We start from the raw sequence: 22553 nt of genomic DNA, 5'->3' as shown, positions 1-22553 counted from the left end.
CCATTGTTTAAATGCCTTTATTTCTTTCAAATCAAACTGAAAAGGCAGGATAACAACTTGATATTTTTGGCTACTGGGCAACAGTGTTTGGCAATTCTCAAAAAAAAAAAAAAGATACAAATCATCACTAAGTATATAAAAACTTCATTAGAAATAACAAATGCAAATCAAAACGAGACTATCGTTTCTATTAAAGTGGCAAAATATATTTTTTGAGAGAGAAACATGGATTTGTTGCTCCACATACTGGTGCATTCACTGGTTGATTCTTGCATGTGTACCCTGACTGGAGGTTAAACCCGCAACCTGGGCATATCTGGACGACACTCTAACCCACTGAGTTACGTGGCTAAGGTCAAGTAGTCTGTTAATGGTCACACATGCCCGGTGTTGGAACGGTTCAGCCACGCGAGCCTGTCTTTCTCTGGAGGGTAAATAGCACGGCCAGTCCTGAGGCATGTGCACTGCACACCCTGCAATCCCGTGTTTCACCCCAAGGAAACAATTAGGAATGTGCATACAGGTTTAGCTACAATCTAACAGGATTGTTTAAATAAATACAGAAATACGATGGCAGACTATAAACAAGGGTGTACACCAGGAGATATCTACACGCAAGAGAAGTTGGTGTGTTGTTAAATGGACAGAGCAAGTTATAACAGAGTACAGTATGGGCTCATATTTGTTTTAAAAACCATACATACGTGTAGAAAACATTGAGATGGACATACACAGCATTACCATTGGCAATTGGTGGATGGTGGAAATATGAGGGATTAAAAATGTTTATGCCCATTTTTGTATTTATCTGCAATGAATGGGTCCTCTTTCTGTGATTAAGAAAAGTCGAAGCCTAATTTTAGAGAATGCTTTGCCTGGGCTTGGCTGTGCTAGGAGGGGCCACTCGCCCAGAGAGGCATCTACTTGGTTTTGTTCCTTCCAACCTGAGTGGAGAATTCTCACAGTTGTCTTTCTGGAAATGCCATAATCATGGACACTAGACCACTTGTCTAGAAAACGGTTCTCTCATTTCTGCTGGAGCTCTGACCGAGGAGGAGGAAGTACGCCAGTTGCAAAACCACGCCCAAGGCCCACCTGTTACTGAGGGAGCCCTTAGAGTAAGCTCTCGGGGGGAGGGGGCAAGCGGACTCAGAGAGGCGGCCCTGAGTTAGTCCTCGTGCAATGCCAGGTCTCCTGGGCCTGAGAGGTGGGCGATGGGGAGGAACCTGGGCCTGGCTGCACAGAGTCCTGCTGAGGCGAGTCATTCCAGAAGAGAAACGACAGAACCACTAAAGTCCCAGTGGAAGGCGAGATACTTGGCTAAAAGCACGCGGTTAGAGCAACCCCCCAGCTGTAGCAACAGAGGCCTCTGGGTGGAAGGTTTGTATTGGGGGTTGGAGTAGAGATTCCAAATGAACCAGGCCCAGCAGGTTCAGTAAATGACATTATCCATTAAGGAAATCTTTCTTGAGAACAAAGGAAGCAGTAACTTGTCCAGAAAAGACAAACCTACACACTCTTGTGCAATATGGCCAAGGCCTATTCCTCTGAGACCCCCCGTCCTCTTCCAGGGTCTTAGATCCTGCGAAAACGGCCCAGGCTGAGCTTTCCTAGGGTGGCTCCCGATGGGGCTCAAAGTCTGAATCTCAACGTACAGGCTGTCAACCTCATCAGGGTTTGAAGGGAAGAGGGGCCACATTCATCTTCACCACGAAAGGCTTCTATCAGCCTAGAGGTGAGGTTCTCACACCTGGCACAGAGGCGCACCCGCAGCGTTTCTGATTAAATACTAAAGCTTGTAAAGGTTATACGTTTACAAAGATAAATGCCTGTGAAGTTAGCCACACAACAAAGTCACTCTCAGACATCTGTGTGCCTTCTTGAATGAGAGAGGAAAAAGGTGAAGCCTCCACTATCAGCACACGAGCATTGCGTGGCTGAAAGGTGGGTGATACTCGTCCAGAGCAAGCAGCAGGGGAGCCCCGGGTAAAGGAGAGCCCAGCAGGATGCAGGGGTGAGGGAAGAAGTGTGGGATGAGCCGTGTCTGCAACTGGGGGAAGGGAGCTCAGGACACGGGGTGGTGCCACGTGACCTAGACGAGAGGTGCACACCAGGCTCTGAGGAAGCAGGGTGGGCCCCACCCGTTCAGCTGGATGTACCCACACTCGCAATTATGACAGAGATGCAGCAGCAGAGCCGCCGCACCAGGTTAAACACCAGTTCTTGTGAGTGAAGGGGCCGCTCTCCTACTTGGGGGTGCAGCTGAGCCCCCTCCCCTCAGTTACTCATGGGAGACCCGTTCCAAGGCCACATAGAAACTGTTCTTGTCATCGAGGCAATGCCAGCCGATGGGTCCGATCTCACAGTCTGCGCAGACCAGAAACTTGACGTTGCCCACGTCCTTGGTGAAGCCCACGTTCTCGAAGATGAACATGTCCTCCACCAGCCAGTGCTCCTGGAGGAGGTCGCCCTCGGGGCTGCTGCCCTCGGCCAGGGCCGGCTTCTTTCTCATGGAAGGAAGGAAGAGCTGCAGGGGGGAGAACACAGGAATGCCACGCTGAGCACCGTCACACAGCACCCCATTCACCGTGGGCTTCACGCGGGGCCCTCACCAGCAAGACACGCAGTCCTATCAGGTTACAGACGAGGATGCGGGTTGCTCCTCTGTCGTCTGTGCCCTGATTCTAAAGAGACTGAAAAAGGCACTCTGGGCAGCTGTGGTGGTCACCTGGCTTCACTGCTATCCTGACCTTGGGCTTCGAGGCCCCCCCGGCTCCTAAGCTCCCCCAAGCTTACCCTGCTCCAGCCACACGGGCCTTCCTGCCTTCCTCAGGTGCGTAAGTCTACTCTGCCCTCAGGTCTTGGCTAGGCCAACCCCTTCTTGATATTCAGCTCAAAAGTAACCTCCTTGGTAAGTCTTCCTTAGCCAAACAATCTGAATTAGCTTCCCATAATGCCTGCTGTATTATTATTATTATTAATTTATTTATAAGGGAGAAACATTGCTTTGTTGCTCCACTTATGTATGCATTCGCTGGTTGATTCTTGTATGTGCCCGGATCTAGGGTCAAACCCGCAACCTTGGCGTATCAGGATGGACGATGCTTTAACCAACTGAGCAACCTGGCCAGGGCTTCCCAAACTCTTTCACAAAACAGCACGGACTCCGTGTGCTTGTCTGGCATCGGCAATCACAATGCTAGGTGGACCGGTGAATAATGGGGTTTTTTTTTCACTAGATGGAGTTACATGTATGTTGATATATATGCGATTTGATATGCATGCTATTTTGTATTGACAACAAGCTTCAAAACTTCACATGTCAAATTTGCTGAAGGTGTTAACATCATAGATATTTTTACGCTTAAAAATGTTGAATTTCGTGCCAAAAAAAGAGCATTTTGTGGGAAGTTTTAATTCATTATTTTGAAGAAAAGTGCTGCTGAAAGTGATTGTATACTTCGGGAAGCTTATGGTGAACCTGCTCCATCTCAAGATACTTGTGGATGCTGGTTGAAACGCTTTAAAAGTGATGATTTCGATGTGAAAGGCAAAGAACATCCAGGTCAACCAAAAACGTTTGAAGACCAACAATGACAAGCATTATTGGGTGAAGATGCGTGTCAAACTCAAAAACAGCTTGCAGAAAGATGAAACGTTGCTCAGCAAACAATTTCCGATCATTTACAAGCAATGGGGAGGATTTTAAAGGAAGGAAAATGGGTGCCACATCAACTGAACAATAGACAAATGGAAAATCCGAAAAGTCATTAGTAAAATGTGGCTTCACCGGCACGAAAGAAAGCCTTTTTTTGCATCGAATTGTGACTGGCGATGAGAAGTGGATTTATTCTGAGAATCCCAAAAGCACATAACCATGGGTTGATCCAGGTCAACCATCGAGATCGACTGCAAGGCCAAATCGCTTCGGAAAGAAGACACTGCTCTGCGTTTGGTGGGATCAGGAAGGTGTGGTGTATTATGAGCTTCTCAAACCAGGTGAAACCGTTAATACTGATCGCTACCGACAACAAATAATCAATTTGAACCAGGCTTTGACCATAAAATGACCAGAATGGGCCAGAGGACACGGCAAAGTAATGCTGCTTCATGATGACGCACCATCACACACTTCAAAGCCAGCTAAAGACACGTGAAAAGATCTTGCCTGGGAAGCATGAACCCACCTGCCCTGTTCACCAGCCCTTGCTCCCTCAGATGTTCCGATCGATGGCACCCGCACTTCCTGAGCAGCACCACAAAATGTACAAAGACGTGGACAATTGGGTCACTGAATGGTCTGCCTCAAAACAAGAAAAGTTCTATTGGGACGGTCTCCACAAATGACCTGAAAGATGGGGAAATGTGTAGCTAGCGATGGACATTACTTTGAACAAAGCACTTTTGATGTTTCTCTTGAAATTATTGTGTTTTCTTTGATGACAAAATCCGCATTATTAACTGGTAAAGGGTCAATCCGCATTACTAACCGGTACACCTAGTAAAAGCAGGCAGCTTTTAAAAATTAAAAAAAAAATTGGCCCCTAATGCTGTACGGGCTCCTCAGAAACAGGTAACCACCACAACTCAGCAAGATTCTGTTGATGCCGCAGTTGCTTTTTCAAGAATATTTTCTTTGGAGAAAATACATTCTTAGTGTAGAAAACTTGGCAAGCATGCTCCAATGTAGAGAACGGAAACTGTTACAATCGAGCGTAAACTTCTGTTAACTTGTTTCTAATTTTCCCTTTTCTCTGATTAAGATGAGAATAAGAAACTCTTACAATACCGACGGAATCTCTGAGGTTTCTAACTTCTCCCTCCGCCGAGAACTTGGGGTGGGTTTAAGACACGGCCACGAATTCTGCGACACCCCTCCCACCCAGCGGAGCCCACGCTGTGCCCTGGAGCCGGCCGGCCCTGTGGTGGCCAGGAGGTCAGTGCCCTGGAGGTCAGTGCCCTGGAGGCCACACCGGCGCTGGGAGCCGCCGGGCCACCCCACTGCTCAGGTGTCGCTGCGACCACAGTTCAGGAAAGACCCCGAGCGTGAACTGGCGGGACACAGGCCTCCTGGTGCAGCGGGGAAAACAACGAGAGTCACAGGACCAGCCGAGACCCCGGGTGTGAGGTCCCAGGTGTGGGGTGGGGTCCCAGGTGTGAGGTCGCAGGTGTGGGGTCCCAGGTGCGGGGTCGGGTCCCAGGTGTGGGGTGGGGTCCCAGGTGCGGGGTGGGGTACCAAATGCGGGGTGGGGTACCAAATGCGGGGTGGGGTACCAGGTGCGGGGTCGGGTCCCAGGTGTGGGGTGGGGTCCCAGGTGTGAGGTCGCAGGTGTGGGGTCCCAGGTGCGGGGTCGGGTACCAGGTGCGGGGTGGGGTACCAAATGCGGGGTGGGGTCCCAGGTGCGGGGTGGGGTCCCAGGTGCGGGGTGGGGTACCAAATGCGGGGTGGGGTCCCAGGTGCGGGGTCGGGTCCCAGGTGTGGGGTGGGGTACCAGGTGCGGGGTGGGGTCCAAGGTGTGGGGAGCGCGGCGTCTTCAGGCCCCGCCCCGCTCCCTCCCCCCCCCCCCGCCCCAGGTGCCACCAGCCCCGCTACACCGTGTGCCCGTTCTTAGCTGAACCCGGTCCCCCTGAGAAGCGCTGCGGGCGGAGCCCCCGGTGCGGATTAACCGCCTTTTCCTGCGGCAGGTTAACCGGCCATCCCTTCCGCCTTCTCACGAGCGGTGGCGGCGGAAGGAGGGCATGAAGGCCCGTGACTTGGAGGAAGCAGGACCTGGGTCCCGGGAGCTGAGGTTCGCCCTGCAGGGCGGCCCCTCCCAGCGCCCTGCCGACCCCGCCCGGCGCCTACCTGCCGGCGGGAGAAGAGCGCCGTGCCCGGCTGCAGCACCCGCGAGCCGCAGCGCTGGCACAGCACCGCCTTCCGGTTCCGGCCCTCCGCCGACACTAGCTCGTCCCGCGGAGCCGCGGGCTCCATCGCCGCCGCCAGTCTCGGGCCGGACCGCGCAGGCGCGGCTCGGCTGGTCGGTCTCGCCCTCCCGCGCCGGTGCGGCTCTCGTCGAGGGCGGAGCGGACGGCCACGCCTTCCCGCGCAGGCGCCCACTGCCCGCGCCGACTCTACTACGCACGCGCAGACCCTCCCCGCGGCCCTGAGTGGCAGGCGCCGGCGGCTTTGTGACAGGACCGGGGCAGGGCGGAGACGAGCCTCTGCACACTCACCCGGTCACCCGACTCCCTTACTATGGAGTCATCAGAGTTGCTCGTAACTCCCTGTCTTCTGAGGCGTGAATTCAGTGCCGAGCGGGAGGGAACGGAAGGCAATGTGGGTCCCACCCGCGGGGACACGCCCCCCTTCATGCTGGGAGCCGAGGGCCGGCCAGTGCTAACCAGTGACCTCTCACCAGCGGGCAGCGTGGGGTGGAAGCGCTTGAGAACCGAGCTGGATCGTCACGACCTCCCTGTGGTTGTCGCTCCTGCATCCGATGGGCGCAGTGAGGAAGGTCCGGGTCAGATCTGACCTCCGGGGTGCAGGACAGAGTCCCCAGGTCCTCAGTTCAGAGCCGCGGGCTCAGGGTCCTGAACCCAGGCGCGCACGGGGTCAGGCCAGGTGTCATCCCCCACCCCCCATGACCCACCTGCATTTCCTCCTCCTGTCTACTCAGCGTTCATGGAGCACCCTCATGATATGCCAACCGCTCAGGACCCTTGGCGATGGGCACTTTGTGCCAGAAATAACTTCATTTCCTGAAAACTCGCTGTATGTCCCGTGCTGCGATGATCCCAGCTGTGCTCTGGAGAGTTAGCAGGACAAATGGAGGGCCTGGGCTGGAAGACAGGGAAGTGGCGAGGACATCAGGAGGCCACTGCTCCGTGGGTCCGGGTGAAAGGCCTGCCCTACGAGGGAGTAAAAATACAGGAACGGATTTGGGACGGAGATAAAACCGTGCAGAACCCAGAAACGAATCAAATGTGTGTGCACAAGATGAACAGTTGCCTTCCGCGGTGGATAACCAAGTGACTGGCTTCCAGTCAAGAGACTGAGAAAAGCAGGAGGAACCGCCAAGTTAGGGGCGCCCCTGGGTGGGCAGGATTTGTGTGACGGGGAGGCATGGAGAGGGAGCACTGCAAACAGCCGGTTGCGGTGTCGTGTCTGAAACTCCTCTGAGGAGCCACGGAGGCCGCCTCCCCAGGGGCTCTGGCTGAGCGAGGCACCCGTTTCCCAGCTGCAGTCTCACCAGCAGGCAGTCCATCTGCTAGAGAGCTCGGCGGCTTCTTCAGGAACCACTTCCTCTTTGGCTCCCCCTTCCCTTTGCTCTGGGACTGTCTGGACTTGTGCAGTTTTGCACGCCTTCTGCACAGCTGTTTCTGTCACGTGCCATAGACGGAAGCAAACAGAAGGGCTGGGATGATTAAAACCCTGAAATTCAAGTGGATACTAAACGAGCTTCTTCTGGATTCCCGGCAGGGCTCAAGGACACGCCTCGTGTGAGAGGAGTCAATGAATATGGCAAATTCAGAAACATTTTCCTGGTGAGACTCTTGTACCTGTGTCTACAGAGAAACAGTGGAGCCAGTTGGCAAACACAGGCCAACAGGGTGAAGACTCTGGACCCACAGCTGATCTCTATGTCTGCTCCCCGAAATGTGCTGGTTTGCCACAGATTTTCTTAAGGCATTCGAGACAGATTATTTTTAATATTTTCTTAAAAATATACAAAGGAAATGAACTCTTTAGGTCAATTCAATTCAGGGAGAAAATGGAATTTCAACGTAAAGGGAAAGGGTTTTCGTTTAGGTCATCACATTCCCACACTCCCAATACCCTAAAGCAAGAATTTCACTCGAGCACAGGAGGGCCTAGAATGGGGGCTCAGAAATGGTGAGCAGGACTGGATAACACAGGACTTTGGGCTGTCCTTTGATTCTTCTGTCCTGGGATGAACATAATTCACTCTAAGGACAGGTTGGGAACCCAACGGTAGGACAAGGACGAGATGTACCAAACAGCAGTAAAACCACCCCTTAGCAGAAGTGTGCGCTTAAAAGGACGGGCAATGCCAAGTAGCTGAACTTTCAGGCTGCTGTACCCCCACCCCTTCCCCCAATAAATAGTACGGAAATGTTACAGCACAGTCGTATCTGATTCAACAGAGCCCTCACCCCGAGGCAGGCCTGGCTGCGGGGGATGAGCCCTGGCAGGAGTGTGACAAATACAAACTCACAGGTACTTCTCTGTCCCCCACTGACTCCATTCCGCCCGCCCGACACTTGTTCACGGTGCTTGTCTCGCACAGGCACCAGGGCCAGGCAAACCGCACTGCAGTCCAGAAAGACCAGGGACATCAGAAGACCCTTCCAATATCCACCCTGTCTGCCAGGCCTCACGTCTGTGGAGGTCGAGGCTCACTCACGCCAGCGAGTTCAGGTCACTTCACTCAGCCCAGTTCGGATACAACAGCTCTGCCCCCGGGAGTGTCACACAGGTGTCTCCCAAGCCCCACAGCTGTGACAGGGCGCTTCCCTGGGTTCCCCTCCAGAACAGAGCTGTGCTGCAGCTACCTGCAGACCAGGAAAGATACTTATTCCTGGAAAACAGGACTTGCACTTTATCAGGCTGACTTGGGTTCGAATCCTTCCAATCCAGACGTCGGCTGGACAGTGCCCACCTCTAGTAGGCACCCTCACCTTCGTTCTCTGCAACACACGGGCGCACGGATGCACGTCCCCCCAAGCACGTGGTGAGTCAGACATGACCGGAGAGTGCTGCCCAGACAGGAGGTGGCCTGGCCTCGCACATCCACTCAGTGCATTCTTTCCCCGTGAGTGTCCGTTCACCACTCGACTCAGGGGCAAGTCCTAGCGCGAGGGGGAGTGTGTGCAAATAAAGACCATCATCATGGCACCGGTGCTTGTAATCGCCCTGAGCACACAGCGAGCAGCAGACATTCTGGGCACGATCCTTGATTCTCCTGCTATCTGGCCCCTGGACTGGTCACTAGCTCTGGATGGAGCTCCAACAGGTCACTTCTCTCGGAGAACACACACGCCAGCATCACAGCGCTGGGTTCCCATGGAGGTCACCACTTCCCAGCTGTCGATGATAGGGTCATAGCACTCGATGCTGCTCAGCAGGGAGTTCCCATCATATCTGAGTGGGGAAGAAGCAAAAGAGGGAAATGAGCTTTTTGTTCCTCTCCACCCACATCCCACATTGAGGTCGCCAGGGAGACATCTCCCCTGACCCACACCCTGTCTCCACCCAACAGTGTGGATCGGATCATGTTGTCCTGATGCTGATGGCCCCAGCCTGGTTTTAAATCCTCACCCTGCAATTGCATAAAGTCGACCCCGAAGCACGGTGGCCCCCACATAGCACCGAGGGGTGGTCATGCAAGTGACAGCCGTCCAGGAATCGGTGCGGATGTTGTACGCTTCAACGGAGGAAAGGTGGGCTGTGCCATCAAATCCCCCCACCACATAAATATGGTCATTCAGCAGGGCTACTCCTGCACCTGGAAAGAAGGAGAGCAGGTTACTACTACTGAACCGAGGCTAGATTCTAGAAAGAAAACATGGTCGCTGACGGCCAGCTGAGTCCTCAGGTAGCTCAGGGATGGGCACAGAGCCAGACAGGCCTGAAATAATCAGCCAGCACAGGTTATCCCATCTGTAAACCCACTGGTGGGAGTTGAAATGAGAAGAAAAGCACACAAAATGGTTCTCACCTTCACTTTCATTAATTCAGAACCCGACTCTCCGTTAACAGAAAAGAAAGAAATGGACAAAGAAGGCAATGAAAGAGAAGGAAGGAAAGGAGCTGTGACTGGTTCTGGAGCAGTTTATACAGAGAGAGTGAACCACAACAGCACAGCGTTCTCCTGCCTCAGAGCCCAGCACTCGCCCACGTAACACGCTAAACACACACGACTGTACCAGACGTGACAATGCTGGGATTTAAGAAATGAGTAAAACAAGAGGCTTCTGTCCTCAAGTGTATACTCCATCTGAAAAGCTGTCTTCATTCTCAGGACACGGAGATCAGAGGGAGGAGGAAGGTGAAATCTGACGCATGCTTCACTGAAGCCGAGCCAAGAGGAACTACAACCCCGACTGACGGGCTGTCCTGTGACTGCTCCCCGCCCCCCCCCCCCCCCCCGCCCCGTGCAAGCAGAGACCTGACAGCAGACTGCCCCTCCCTCAGACCCGACGGTCTTACCAGAGCGCTTGGTGGCCATCGGTGTGACATTAGTCCAGTGTCCTGTATGGGGGTCATATTTCTCAACAGAATTTAAGATATTCAAGCCGTCGTATCCTCCTGAAAGACAAGTAGAGGCCATTCCAGAAAGAACCACACATCCCAGCCCTCTCGTCTGCCTTTCTCTGTGTTCCCACTTGATCCTCAATCTCAGCTCTCCGTCAAGGGTTCCAACAGTCCAAGAGATCTAACAGGGTCCCATTATCTGCTCCCACGAAAAAGATAATCCCAGTTAATGGAACTGTATTGGGATAAACCAGGATTTTAGTTGAAGGCCATCTATGACCTTGATTCTGGTAAAAAGGGAACCCTCCCCCCGAAAAGGCTGCCACCCATGACGCCCTCTCCCATCCCTGCCTCCCCGGCTCAACACCTAGACAGTAGATCACGCCGCCGGCCACCACCAGCCCCGCGCCTTCCCGGGCTGTCTGCATATCTCCCAGCATGCTCCACTGGTCAATGTTGGGGTCATAGCGCTCCATGCTGGTGTGACGCCTGCTCCCGTCAAAGCCTCCAGAGACGTAGATCATATCTGCTCAGAATGAACCAACCACAGACTCTTAGAGGATTTTTTTTAATGTTGTGAATTTAAACATTTTAATCATAAATCACTCTAATTATATCAACAGCCTCATTCTTCACTAAGAAATTTATTTATTTATTTTCTAAATTTCAGTTCTTTATTGTTTCAAGTATTACATAGGTCTCCTTTCCTCCCATGGAACTCTCCCGGCCATCCCCACCCCCAGCACATGCCCTCCCCCAAGGAGAGATTTCTAATCACTTTGCTCTACCAGTTCCCCACAAGTCCTTCAAGTGCTTGGGAGCAAAACCAAAGTGTTTCTTACAGGATAAGTCAAGGAAGTCTTATCGATAAGGAAGAGAACACAGGCCACACATGTACAGACAGTGGATGAAGTCCTCGAAGACCAGCCGCAGGCCCCAGAAATCCAGAGCCACGTCCCACTCAGTATGTTGTGACCCTACCCAGCATGCTGTCAGCGCTGAAGCTCCTGTGAGCACTGAGCAGCTTTGTAACTGCTATTGCCCAAGCCAACAGGAGCATCTGACCTCACCGGGACCCTCCCTGCCATGTTCCTGCCAGACAGCAGGGAGGTCTGAGCCCTGATCCAGCCCCCACAGCATGGCAACACACCCAGCCTACCTCCTAGGGTGGTGGCGCCGGCAAGGCCTCGTCGGACATTCATTGGGGCCACGGAATACCAGACCCCATCCTCATCTGCTGTGTAGTCCAGACATTCCACTGAACTGAGGCGGGAACGGCCATCGTAGCCACCGATGACATAGATCCGGTCATGTAAAGACACGGAGGCCACGTACCGTCTCTTCCGAGTGATGCTCTAAGGTCCAGGAGAGAAGGGTACAGAGCACGTCAGTCACGCAGCCTCGGCCCCCCGCTCTCCGTCCTGTTTCCGCCTCTTCACTTGCCAGCAGGAGCCTTCAGCAGCAGCTCTTCCTCAAGGGCCTCCAGCTGTCTGCCCGCTGAGCACTCTCACGTGCTGTGATGCTCTAGCATCAAGGCTCCGGCACCCTGCCTCCCCCCAGGGCTTCCTGTTCTCCAGCGTCTCACTCCTTCTCCTCCACAGGGCTCTGTGCCAGCCTCAGATCCTCCCCTAGAGTGGACGTTTTCCCGCACCGCTCATCAGAGGCCAGACTCAACAACCCTACCGTCATGAGGAGTGACTGAAAGATTTCCAGGTTTTCTCAGAATTATTATTATTTTCACCAGACAGACTGAGAAAGATACAAACTTGAGTTCAATTTCACACAACTTAACACCAAGCTCAGGGTGACAGAGCAGGACCAGTGGAGCATGCTGGGAGTTACAGACAGCTCTGGAGGGTGCTGAAACAGGGTGGCAGCTGACACTGGCATTCTGAGGTCTGACCTAATGTAAATAGTTGATAATTCTCTATTGAATACCTACTGTGTGCATGACACTGTTGTAAGGAGCGTTAGCAGTTACTAGGTTTTCCTATTTTTTGAGCTGGGTTATTCATGACCCAGAGCCAGGGACGGAGGACATGTGAGCTCTTTCTCCACGACGGGTTCCACCCTTACTTACTGGCAAAAAGCTCCACTCCTGAGTCTTGGGGTCATACTTCTCTACCACGTCGATGGGAGACTGCTGGCTGCCAAAGCCCCCAACCACCAGCAGCACTTCATTGGCTCCTGAGGAGAGAGGGAGGAAGGCAGGTCTCTGCACCGCCCTTGGCTGGGTGAACACGCGCAGGGAGTATAAGCAGAAACAGCTCTACAATGATGTCGTTTTACGTGCCCAGAGAAGTAGTCGAAAAAGAAGAGTCACTGTAAGGTGGCCTAATAGGAAATTACTTCTTCTAGAGCAGCGGTTCTCAACCTGTGGGTCGCGACCCCTTTGGCGGTCGAACGACCCTTTCACAGGGGTCGCCTAAGACCATCCTGCATATCAGATATTTACATTACGATTCATAACCGTAGCAACTTTACAGTTATAAAGCAGCAACGAAAATAATTGTATGGTTGGGGGTCACCACAACATGAGGAACTGTATTTAAAGGGCCAGAAGGTTGAGAACCACTGTTCTAGAGGCTCTAGCTCTTGAGAGCTCAACTATCTTAAATTTAAATTTCTGGACATTAAAACTGCAAAAGGCAAATTTGAGTCCACCACACCTTTCCAACCACCCAGACGACTCTGGCCGACATATCGACTGAGGTTCCACGTGCACATAGGAGCCAAGAGGAGCTCCCTGCCCTTCTCAGCCTGTACCTCAAAACGGAAGTTTTTTTGGTGATGAAAGACCACTCTCCTAACCTTGTCTCAAAAAAGCTGAGAGTTGTGAAATAGGAACCAAGTGATATATTTAAAAATCTCTTTTCCATGCCTTGGCCGGTGTGGCTCAGGCGGTTGAGTGTCATCCAGTGCACTGAGAGGTCACTGGTTTGATTCCCGGTCAGGGCACATGTCTGGGTTAAGGGCTTGATCCCCAGTGGGGGCCATGCAGGAGGCAGCCGATTGACGTTTCTCTCTCATCAATGTTTCTATTTCTCTATCCCTCTCTCTTCCTCTAAAATCATTAAAAACATATTTTAAAAAATCTCTTTTCTATGAACTTTTATTTTTCCAGTATAGCCAACTATGTCATCAAAACTGCCAAGTAATCATAAGACTAGGCTCTTAAAGGGAATCTTTTCTACAATTTTCCCAAAGATATCTGATAACCTTTCCTACCTTATTTCTTTCCAGAGCCTGGCGTGAGTGAGGGCTCTACCCCACTGCAGGCCCCGCCCATCCCTGGGCTGTCCCCACCACCTGCTGCTCCTTCCTTCCTCACCCAGAAGGGAAGCACACAGGAGAAGGGGACAGGTGGATGGGAACATACCAAGTCCTACATGACATTTTAAATAATTCTCCATTCACAGACTCCAAACATATTGAAACAAAACTCGACAATTTATAAATTGCCACACTTTATCTCATTGAGTCCTCCAAAGAGTTGTGCAAAATAGAAATGGAAGAAAGCTCGGGTGGTAAGGTGATCGTCTGAGAGCACACGATGAAGAAAAGGTTAAAAACAGGCCTGACACAAGGTCTTTGTATTTCCTACAGAATGCTCTTCTTAGGCCGGGGCAGTTTCCTACAGACGCCAGCTCACCCAGACGAGCCCGGGTCCTGGGTCCCTGCATCTGACTCCGCAGCTCAGGCCTCAGGTGGAACTTCTTTGCCTCATCGACGAGGTCCCTGCACTGGAGACTGCAGCGGATGAAAGGCTGGAACACAGAGCAGAGGGGGCGTGGCCCCACTAATGTCGTAAGTGGCATGTTTATGGTTAAGTTGTAATTAACTTCTTTTGCAGAAACCAATTTCCAAAATGTGGTTCCATGAGGCTCTGGCAGCAACTACGCTGTGGCGTCGGAAATGACGAAGGAACCTGAGGGCACAACTCTAAGCGGTCGGACAGTCAGGCTCGGGATCCTGTGTCTTCCAGGACTCACCTCTGCATCGATGACGTCTGTGATGTACCTGGGGGTCAGCAGGGGCATCCGGACATACTGCAGCAGGTCAGGCAGGGATTCTTCTCGCTCCTTCTTGGCGTGCTTCACCCAGTTGATGACGGCCTCGAAGACGGGCTCTTCAGAATCCACCTATCAGTGCACAATTACAGATCTGTGTTCTGCCAATCGCCTCACAAGCTCAGAAAGTAGCCAGGCCTGCCTTTCCCTTCCTGTTCCCGTCCCCAGCCACCATTATTTAACATCTTCCAGAAAGAGCTGGGTTCTTAGGAAAACATCTTTTCACACACAAGTCCCTAAGACCAGGAAGAAGATGATGGTGAAAGTGGGTGAAATATCTGAGACGGAGAGTGCCTAGTAAGCCCTCAGCCACGGCTGGTGTTTCCTCCAGAATGTCCTCCACTCGCGACCCTCCTCTGGTCATTCTGAAGCTCTCGGGGGCGTGGGGAAGATCTGCTGCCGACTCAAAGCGGCTCTAAGGGAACGCCCCTCCCTCGTGCCGCCGATGCCCTCTGGCTTCTCCACATCACTGTGGGCCCAGCACCTGGGCACCTGCTGTAAGAGGCACGGAGCTACTGAGACAATATACAGGGTGCCCCCAAATGTATCCACATTCTGGCTAATTATAAAGGCAGTGTTTATTAAAATGCATTTCATTTCAAAGCTGAGCTAACAGCTGTTAGAGTGTGGATACGTTTTTGGGGGACACGCTGCACATAGGCACCACCTGGGGAACCTGAGTCTAGACTTAGCTATGACCGACAGGATAAGGTAAGAACCATAAACAGCCGGCACTATTCCCTGGAAGAGTACCAGGTGTGACAGCATCCAAAGACGACACCGAGCAGGGTCCTGGGTCCCTCCCACCAGCCCGAGGGTGCCCGTCCTGACAGACGCCTTCTGGGGAGAGACAGGACCTACACAGGAAACCACTCTGTGAACTTTTCCCAAGAACTGAAAACACAGAAAATGTCGCAGAACGTCCACTCCTCCGAGGGCTTCCCGAACACCTACTGAGTGCCAGGCACTGTGCCAGAGGCGGTAACTCGGTAGTCAACAGGTCTGACATGAACCGGGCCCTGGAGTGGGGAGATCACGGTAAAATCATCAAGTGCGGACTCCTGTTTGGTCCTTACACACGGCACTGGGAGAGCACAGGGGCCACGAGACAGAAATGCACGCGATTTCCTCGTTCCCACCGACTGGCCAGGGAGAGAGGCCTCTGGGCAGACAGAGCACCAGCAGAAACCTGGAGCCGCACTGTCCACCCGGAGCCAGCCCGTGCGGCAACTGCACTGACATTCATCAAAATTAAGTGGAACTGGAACTCGGCTGCTCGGCCACACTCGCCAGCCTGTGGTGCTCCAGTGGCTACTGAGCTGGACAGCGCGGACACAGGTCCTCTCCATCTGCTCAGGATGTCCAGCCCACGGCGCCGTCCCAGAGCGCAGCAGAACTGACCACTTGGGGGCTGAGGAGGAGGGTGCCGTGGAACGAACGGGTGGGGACAGATCAGCTGCAGACGTAAACGAGGCCGTCACAGCCGCGGAGACTGCCTTCACTCTGAGAGCGATGGGAGCCATGAAAAGCCTCAAGCCGGCCTGTGACCTGATCACACCGAGGTCTGTAAGGGTCACCGACGACCTTGGGTAGAACAGAGTAAAGGGCCAAGCGCTGGGAGCCCTTGAAATCGAGGAGACACTAATGTCTAGGAATCCACTAATTTAAAATTCATGTTTTACTATATCCAAGGAGAGCAAGGGGGGACGCGGGGAGGAGGAACTCTGAGCTTCCTATAGAGCAGAATGTCCCCTAACTGCGGGGACAAAGCCCACAGGTGGACGTCACCCCCCCACGTGCTCTGCTAGGTATTTCCCAGACGCTCCTGACTAGATCACGGAACTGGACGGCTGGAGAGGAAGGCCTTAGGCCTCCTGATACGAGCAGCTCTGTGCTAGACTTCTCACGATCCCGAGACGCACGTGCACTGAAAACAGCGCGGGAGTGGGACTGAAGTTCCCTTGCCGGGCTCAGCACTGAACGCTGCCTCACACCCGTGTCCCAGGCCCCTCCCTCACTTGCTCGTCCCCACGTGGTACTCAGAACCTGGCTCCTGCTCACCGTCTCCAACCTCTGTCCTTCCTTTCTGATCTAATTTAAACCCAGGCTCACTCTTCTTTCTCCCATGCAAGGCCATTTGAGTAGGCTCGTTACTCGCATTACACGCGATGGCAGTCAGTCAGTTTTGGTGTTGTCTCTCCCACTGCACTGTGAATTCTCTGAAAACAAGAACTGCCTCTTTCTTCTGGGTCCATAGAACCTGGCGTGTTGATTGCTATGTCACAGATATTCACGATAGATGTTTGTAAGATGAGTGAATGGGTAACAGAGAAATTCACTTTCCTTCCAATTTCTGCTTCATCCCCTCTGTACAGCAGTGATTCTTAAACACTGGGATCACACATTTCATTCAGGAAGGTGGTGAACTATCTCCATAAACACGCCAATAACCTGGCATGTGATCTCGGGGGCATTTAATGAAACCCGTGGAGCCAATGTGGACAGTGGAGTCAGAAGTCCTGCTACAGAATACAGAAACATGGAACTCCACCTTGCTTTTTGTAATGGCCCAATCTTAAAGAAGCCACCGTAAGAAGCCGAATCTGTACCTGAATTTCATCGCACTTGATTAGCTTTTCCACCTCTCCCTGGCTCAGGAGGATGAATTCTTCGTGCTGCACCACTTCAGGGAAGTGCTTCTGGCTAAAAACCTCAGCGGCTTGCATCAGGTCAACACAACTGTGAGTTTCAGCAAAATCCCTGATGCCCAGGCAATTAGAAGGGTCCAACTGACTTTCTAAGAACTCACAGCAGGCTTGCTTCACACCTAGGACAAACACAGACATTGAATGCTTCAGGACACGTGGCCAGCTGTGCTCTGGTCTCTGTTCTCAATCGCAACATCTTCTCTACAGAGTTAGAGAACCCTGGCTCAGCACTAAGGACCAGATTAGAAATTTCATGCTTAAGGAATGCAAACCTATTTCTGTGTTATGCATAGGTGACCTCCAAGAAGGCCTTTATGATGGTCTCTGCTTCAGCTTTAAAACAAGTATAGCAAGACAAATTGCTTCTGCGGACACTGGCACAATTAAGCAAAACTGCCCATTAAACTCTTGAAAATCAAGCTATAAAACCAATTCTAATTCAGCATGATGTACCTAATTTCTACTCTATGTGAAAATTTACCTCGTAAGTTACATAAATGTGAAACCATTACGCTGTACACCCGAACTAATATAATAGTGAATGTCACCTGTAGTTGAAAAGTTGAGTTTTTTTTTTTAATTTACTAGAAGACTCCAGGGAAGAATCAATAGGAAACTAATATCTGGCTCATACTTCTCTAACTGAGAAGTTCAGAGCGTAAACCTAATGGTATGGCTGTGCAGTAATGCAGAACCCTCCACTGCTTCAACCATTAAAACGGAAAACAGCAGAAACAGCACCGGAGTGAAGGAGCGGACGGGTCCCTGGAAGGGTCAGCACTGCTACCTCCGTGAAAACGTTCACTTCATGTTTGTGTGTCAATTACAATGTTCAATACACACTTTACACGGTGCAGAAAAGTCAAGGTACAAAGGGTTCCCATGAACAGGCCCCCTGCCTCCCTACCCGCCTGGCCATCTCAACCCTCTACGTGGGCGACAACAGCATCGGTTTCTTGTGTCCTTGCAGGCTATTGTGTACACGCACGCAAGGAAGCGCATCTGTCCTCTCCTCCTCCATTTTTCTGAAAACAGAACAGGATAAATGATCTCCTCTAAGGAGCCCGACACTCACATTGGGAGAGGCCTTTTCTATTGCGACTGAAACCCGATCTCTGCGCATGGGCAGTACATGTGAGCGCCTAGGTCTGTCTCCACAGCCTTCACTTTAAACATTCCGGGCCATCTTGGCACGCACAATAGTAGCACCTGTACCTTTCAGCTGCAGCAGACAGGCTGCAGGGAGCAGCTCCTGCACGTTCTCCACCGTCACATGCACGGTTTCTGTGTACACAAAGTCCAACAGGATTTCCATGGTGGAGGCAGTTAAACCTTGGATGTCGACGTAAGGTTTCCCTTTCTCTGAAAGCTGAAAATTCAAAGGGTATGAAATACTCGTGGTTATAATTCTCCATGATAAAGGCAGCATCTCATATCCAACAGCCTGAGGGATGTTAATAATATGAACCGAATACACATCTTTTTAAAGTTACAGTCTATTTTGCTGGATTTGTATAAAGCATGTATTTGTAGCTGTTCCAACGGGGAAGGAACGGAATGTAACCCGAGAGCACACAGTGAGGCGACACCTTCCTGGAATATCAATTTTACTGAGTTGTTTGATACTCTGCAAGATACTGGATTAACTTGATTTTGGGATCACCGAATCGCTGATGGCATATTTTGCCTAGAATACATCCTCGAAGTTACGAGTAATAGTTATTCTTAAAAATAAAGACGGACACTCTTGAGAATCAAGCGATAAAACCAATGACTTCCTGCCAACGTTCTACTTTCGTACTGAAAGGCAGGCCTCTCACCTCACTGGTGAACATGGCACAGAAGTAGTCGCTACAGGCGGCCAGCACGATGCGATGGGCCGGGAAGTCCTTCTGCTCCACCCTCAGCGTCACATCGCACAGGGTGTTGCTCTTCCTGAGGGAGTTCATGGAGTTGAGGATGGACTTAGCATGTGTGTTTGTCATGATGTCTTTGGGGGCCATAATGCCTCCCATCAAGCAAAGCGGAGAAACGACGAAAGGGGCCCTTGGATTCTGGAAATACAAGAGGGAAAAACAGTGAGCGGATCCGAAGGGCTGGGGAAACGGAACATTTTCCACACGGCTTTACAAACGAAGGCGGCTTCCTCAGAACCAAACACGGAGTAGGGAGCACTCTTCTTCCTGGCACCACCCCGCAGTCCGGCCGCTGATCATCCCGAGTAAGAATGCGCTCCCTTCTCTGGACTCCAATGGCAGAGCGCCCTGCCCCCTGGCACTCATCATCAACACGCAACTGCACTGTGAACAGAAACTGTACGGGCCCTGCAGAGCTGCACAAGGCTCTCGTCTGAAACGATCAAATGGTGGAAAAATAAAATGCTTAAAGGCCTCTATCACTACTATTGAATATCCATAAGCAGATTAAATGGGTAAATATCTAGAGGATGGAAATCCATTGTGTATATATACATGTATTTTTTTAAAATATATTTTTATTGAGTTCAGACAGGAATAGAGAGGGAGAGACAGAAACATCAATGATTAGAGAGAATCACTGATCGGCTGTCTCCTGCATGCCCCCTCCTGGGGATCAAGCCTGCAACCCAGGCATGTGCCCTGACCAGGAATTGAACCCAGGAGACCTTTCAGTCCCCAGGCCGATGCTCTATCCACTGAGCCACACCGGCTAGGGCAATGTATATATATTTTTCTATCACAGCAGGTGTACAATAAATATGTAGTAAATGAATGCAAAAAATGAAGAACTGGGTAGTCAACTTAGAGCAGTAAAAGCCAGCAAAAATAAACTTTTTTCCAAAGAAGTATGTAGAGAATTATGTATGAAGATTTCCAAATAAACCTGGACCCAATGAGGACCCAGTATCTACACTGGACTAGGGGAGCCATGCAAGCTTGTCTATGGACTTTCACTTGGCTAAGCTATGAACAGTCTTTCAGGGAAGGCTCTTCCTCCTCTCCATCATCCGTGGATGTCCGTCCACACCAGCAAACCAGTATTTGTAGAAATTCTTCTGTACTGAGACCAAGAGCCTTACGAGGACAGAAACTTACCCAAACTCACTACTCGTTTTCTGCCACAGTCAGTCACTTGCAAAGCTCACGGTGCGCATCAGTTAAATGAACTCGGCAACAGATGCCACATTGAAAAGAAGTCGGTGTCAGAAGTACTTTCTCGATTACTGACAGGCTGTAGTCACACTGCATTTTCCTTGAACGACAGCTTGTGGGGAATGAAACGGGGTGGTTACTAAGAGGCTCTCTCTTATTTGGGTTCCAACGCTTTCATGGACGATTCAAGAAAGAAACAAAACAAAACAAAACAACAACCCACGAGCCCACAGCTCACAGCCGTGATTCTGAAGAGCACCCACCAGGGCCGTCCAGAGCCAGCCCGTGCCGTGCAGCTCCCTGACCACCCCCCGCAGCCCGCGGACCCAGGTGACAGTGAGTCACAAGCGGGTGATGTTCCAGCTCCGGGCGCCGCTCTGCGGACCGGGGAGGTCTGAACGAAGCCCGTTTGCAGGGGCTCCCACCGCGCTCGGCCTGGACTGGGCGGCACCACCTCAGGGTCAAGCCGGGCCGCCCTGGTGCAGCGTGGGGATCGGCCTCGGCGCGCGCAGCACCCCCCTCCCCCAAGAGCTTCCGAGACACCGGAATGGGGGTCCCCCGCCGGAGGTTCGGGAGGGGCGTCAGACCCGGAACCGCCACGGTCCAGGCGGGGGACGAGCGGGAAGCCCCCGACGACAGCCGGCGCCGAAGGTGGAGGCCCCCTACGAGGGGCGGGGAGCCCCCGCCACCGTCCCCGCGGAGAGACGACCTGGGGGCCGGGCCCGCCGGTCGGAGGGAGGCACGGAGACACCGAGCGCCCTGCCGTCAGCTCACCTGCGCCCGCCGGCGGGGTCGAGAGGGGGGCGCGCGGCCAGCAGGCGGCTCAGGAGAAGCCCAGGAGCCGCCGCCGCCGCCGCCCCGACCCGGAGGCTCGGGAGCCGTCACTGAGCTTGTCTCGCTCAGTCCGCCCCGCGGCCGCGCAACGTGATGACGCCGCAGCGCAAAGACCGCCTTCCCCGCGTCACGTGATCACCAGGGCCAGCCGGCCGCGCGACGTGATGACGCTGAGCGTGAGAGCCGCCCCGGGCTGCATCACGTGACCCCTGGACCCGGCTGCGGACCCGTTGCGGGCGGAGCGTACGGGGTGGGCGGGGAGGTCGGCAGCGAGTCCCCCGGCGGTGCGCGCGGCCCCGCGGACGGAGGGCGCCGGGATCCCTGAGCCCCGGAGCTGATGGCGGGCATGTCTTCCCCATGGGACCCTCGGGAGCCCGCTCCCGTCGGGAACAATCCACGGAGGCGCCCGGTTCGCCCAGGCCATTGCCCGCCGCCACCCGAGGTCACTGCGTGTCGGAAGCCTCGGTCCTCCTCGCCCTGCCGCCCGGGCTGAGCGGTCCGACCGTCTGCGGTTTGCTTCTGAGTGACTGGGTGCACGTGTCCGACCTGGTGGGGCTGCAGCGGGCCTGGACTCCTTAGAGATAAACCGCAGCCGAGTGGGTCGCCCCCGGGTTTTACACGGCGTTTCCACCTCTCACATCCCCTCTCTGCTCTGAAGTCATCCCTGACCTGGGGGGTCGGAGAGCAGGGGGGGTGCAGGTGCTGTTGGAACCGCCACCCCAGGTGGGAGAGGGGCCGGAAGCCCCCGACGACACATTTTGGAAAACGTCACCAAAATTATGCATGCAGACGTGCTTTAACGGATTTATCCTTCGCCAGTGCTCCTGCACACGGACAACGATGTGTGTGCAGGACCGGGTCCGTCAAGTGCGTATCTCCGTGCAATGCCATGAGGTTGTGAACGCAGCGTATCGTTTGCTACCATTTGTGTAAAAAGGTTGGGAGAATATATTCCTATCTACTTGTATATGCATAAAGTGCACTTGGAAAGATACTGAATAAAGTGGTCATTTTAGTTTATTTGGAGGGAGGAACTGGTTGCTTGGGAGATGGGACAGGAGGGAGATTTCCCCCCTCCGTGACTTTTTGTGCTTTTTGAACTTTTCAGTGCGTTAAAAATATGTAGTTTTAAAAGTAAAAATAACCCTGTTTTCTGAGTGTGAATGCTAAATAAAACATTTTTCCAATGTGAGAAGGAACTTAATAAAAGATCTTACTGAATAGAATCAAAGCAGGGCCCCAGCGGCTGCTCTGAAATTCATCCCTGAATCTGCGTCCAGGCCAGGTCATGCGTCCTCAGAGTTAGTTCCTCGCCCACTGGGGACAGAAACACGAAAGCGGACCTTTTCTGGGGAAGATGGGCCTCTTCTATCAGCAGACTTTGGATCAAGGACTTGTTCTGAAGGGCTTTGCTGCACCTTTCTTGGAATGCAAGGTAGTCCAGGCGCTTCCAGCCTTCTCCCCTCAGTCCTTCGAGGGGAAGTCCTTCGCAGGGAAGTCTGAAGGCTCTCCCAGCCTCCTCTGGTCTCCTAATAAAATCCTTGCATGTTTAATT

General features: G+C 52.6%; 2 protein-coding genes across 2 annotated transcripts; both read right to left on the bottom strand.

Annotated features, from left to right (window-relative positions):
- RABIF (RAB interacting factor) lies at nt 1–5986 on the bottom strand. The gene is made up of 2 exons (XM_081114395.1): nt 5846–5986; nt 1–2527 (listed from the first exon to the last, which is right to left on the bottom strand). Exons 1-2 carry the CDS (start codon nt 5969–5971, stop codon nt 2282–2284), a joined length of 372 nt encoding a protein of 123 aa, XP_080970521.1. The 5' UTR covers nt 5972–5986; the 3' UTR covers nt 1–2281.
- A 1678-nt stretch (nt 5987–7664) lies between these two features.
- Nucleotides 7665–21081, bottom strand: KLHL12 (kelch like family member 12). The gene is made up of 13 exons (XM_081114634.1): nt 20939–21081; nt 20108–20276; nt 18854–19087; nt 18249–18402; nt 16935–17152; nt 14248–14397; nt 13908–14022; nt 12336–12442; nt 11415–11610; nt 10623–10781; nt 10211–10309; nt 9320–9506; nt 7665–9142 (listed from the first exon to the last, which is right to left on the bottom strand). The coding sequence occupies exons 3-13, from the start codon at nt 19046–19048 to the stop codon at nt 9016–9018; spliced, it is 1707 nt and encodes a 568-aa protein (XP_080970760.1). The 5' UTR covers nt 19049–19087; nt 20108–20276; nt 20939–21081; the 3' UTR covers nt 7665–9015.
- Nucleotides 21082–22553: the final 1472 nt, after the last annotated feature.

Source organism: Myotis nattereri (assembly GCF_964212035.1).
Source record: "Myotis nattereri genome assembly, chromosome: 20".
In the NCBI taxonomy this organism is placed as follows: domain Eukaryota; kingdom Metazoa; phylum Chordata; class Mammalia; order Chiroptera; family Vespertilionidae; genus Myotis; species Myotis nattereri.
This window is presented reverse-complemented; position numbering and strand designations above follow the sequence as displayed.

Bases quoted from the DNA above. Each gene is read 5' to 3' on its own strand.
- RABIF (XM_081114395.1), bottom strand. From the start codon at position 5,971: ATGGAGCCCGCGGCTCCGCGGGACGAGCTAGTGTCGGCGGAGGGCCGG. The intron at 2,528-5,845 runs GTAGGCGCCGGG...TCCCCCCTGCAG, and splicing joins CGCTCTTCTCCCGCCGGCAG to CTCTTCCTTCCTTCCATGAG.
- KLHL12 (XM_081114634.1), bottom strand. From the start codon at position 19,048: ATGGGAGGCATTATGGCCCCCAAAGACATCATGACAAACACACATGCT. The intron at 17,153-18,248 runs GTACAGGTGCTA...TGTTTGTCCTAG, and splicing joins CTGTCTGCTGCAGCTGAAAG to GTGTGAAGCAAGCCTGCTGT. The intron at 10,310-10,622 runs GTGTTGAGCCGG...CTTGTCTTTCAG, and splicing joins CGGCGTGATCTACTGTCTAG to GAGGATACGACGGCTTGAAT.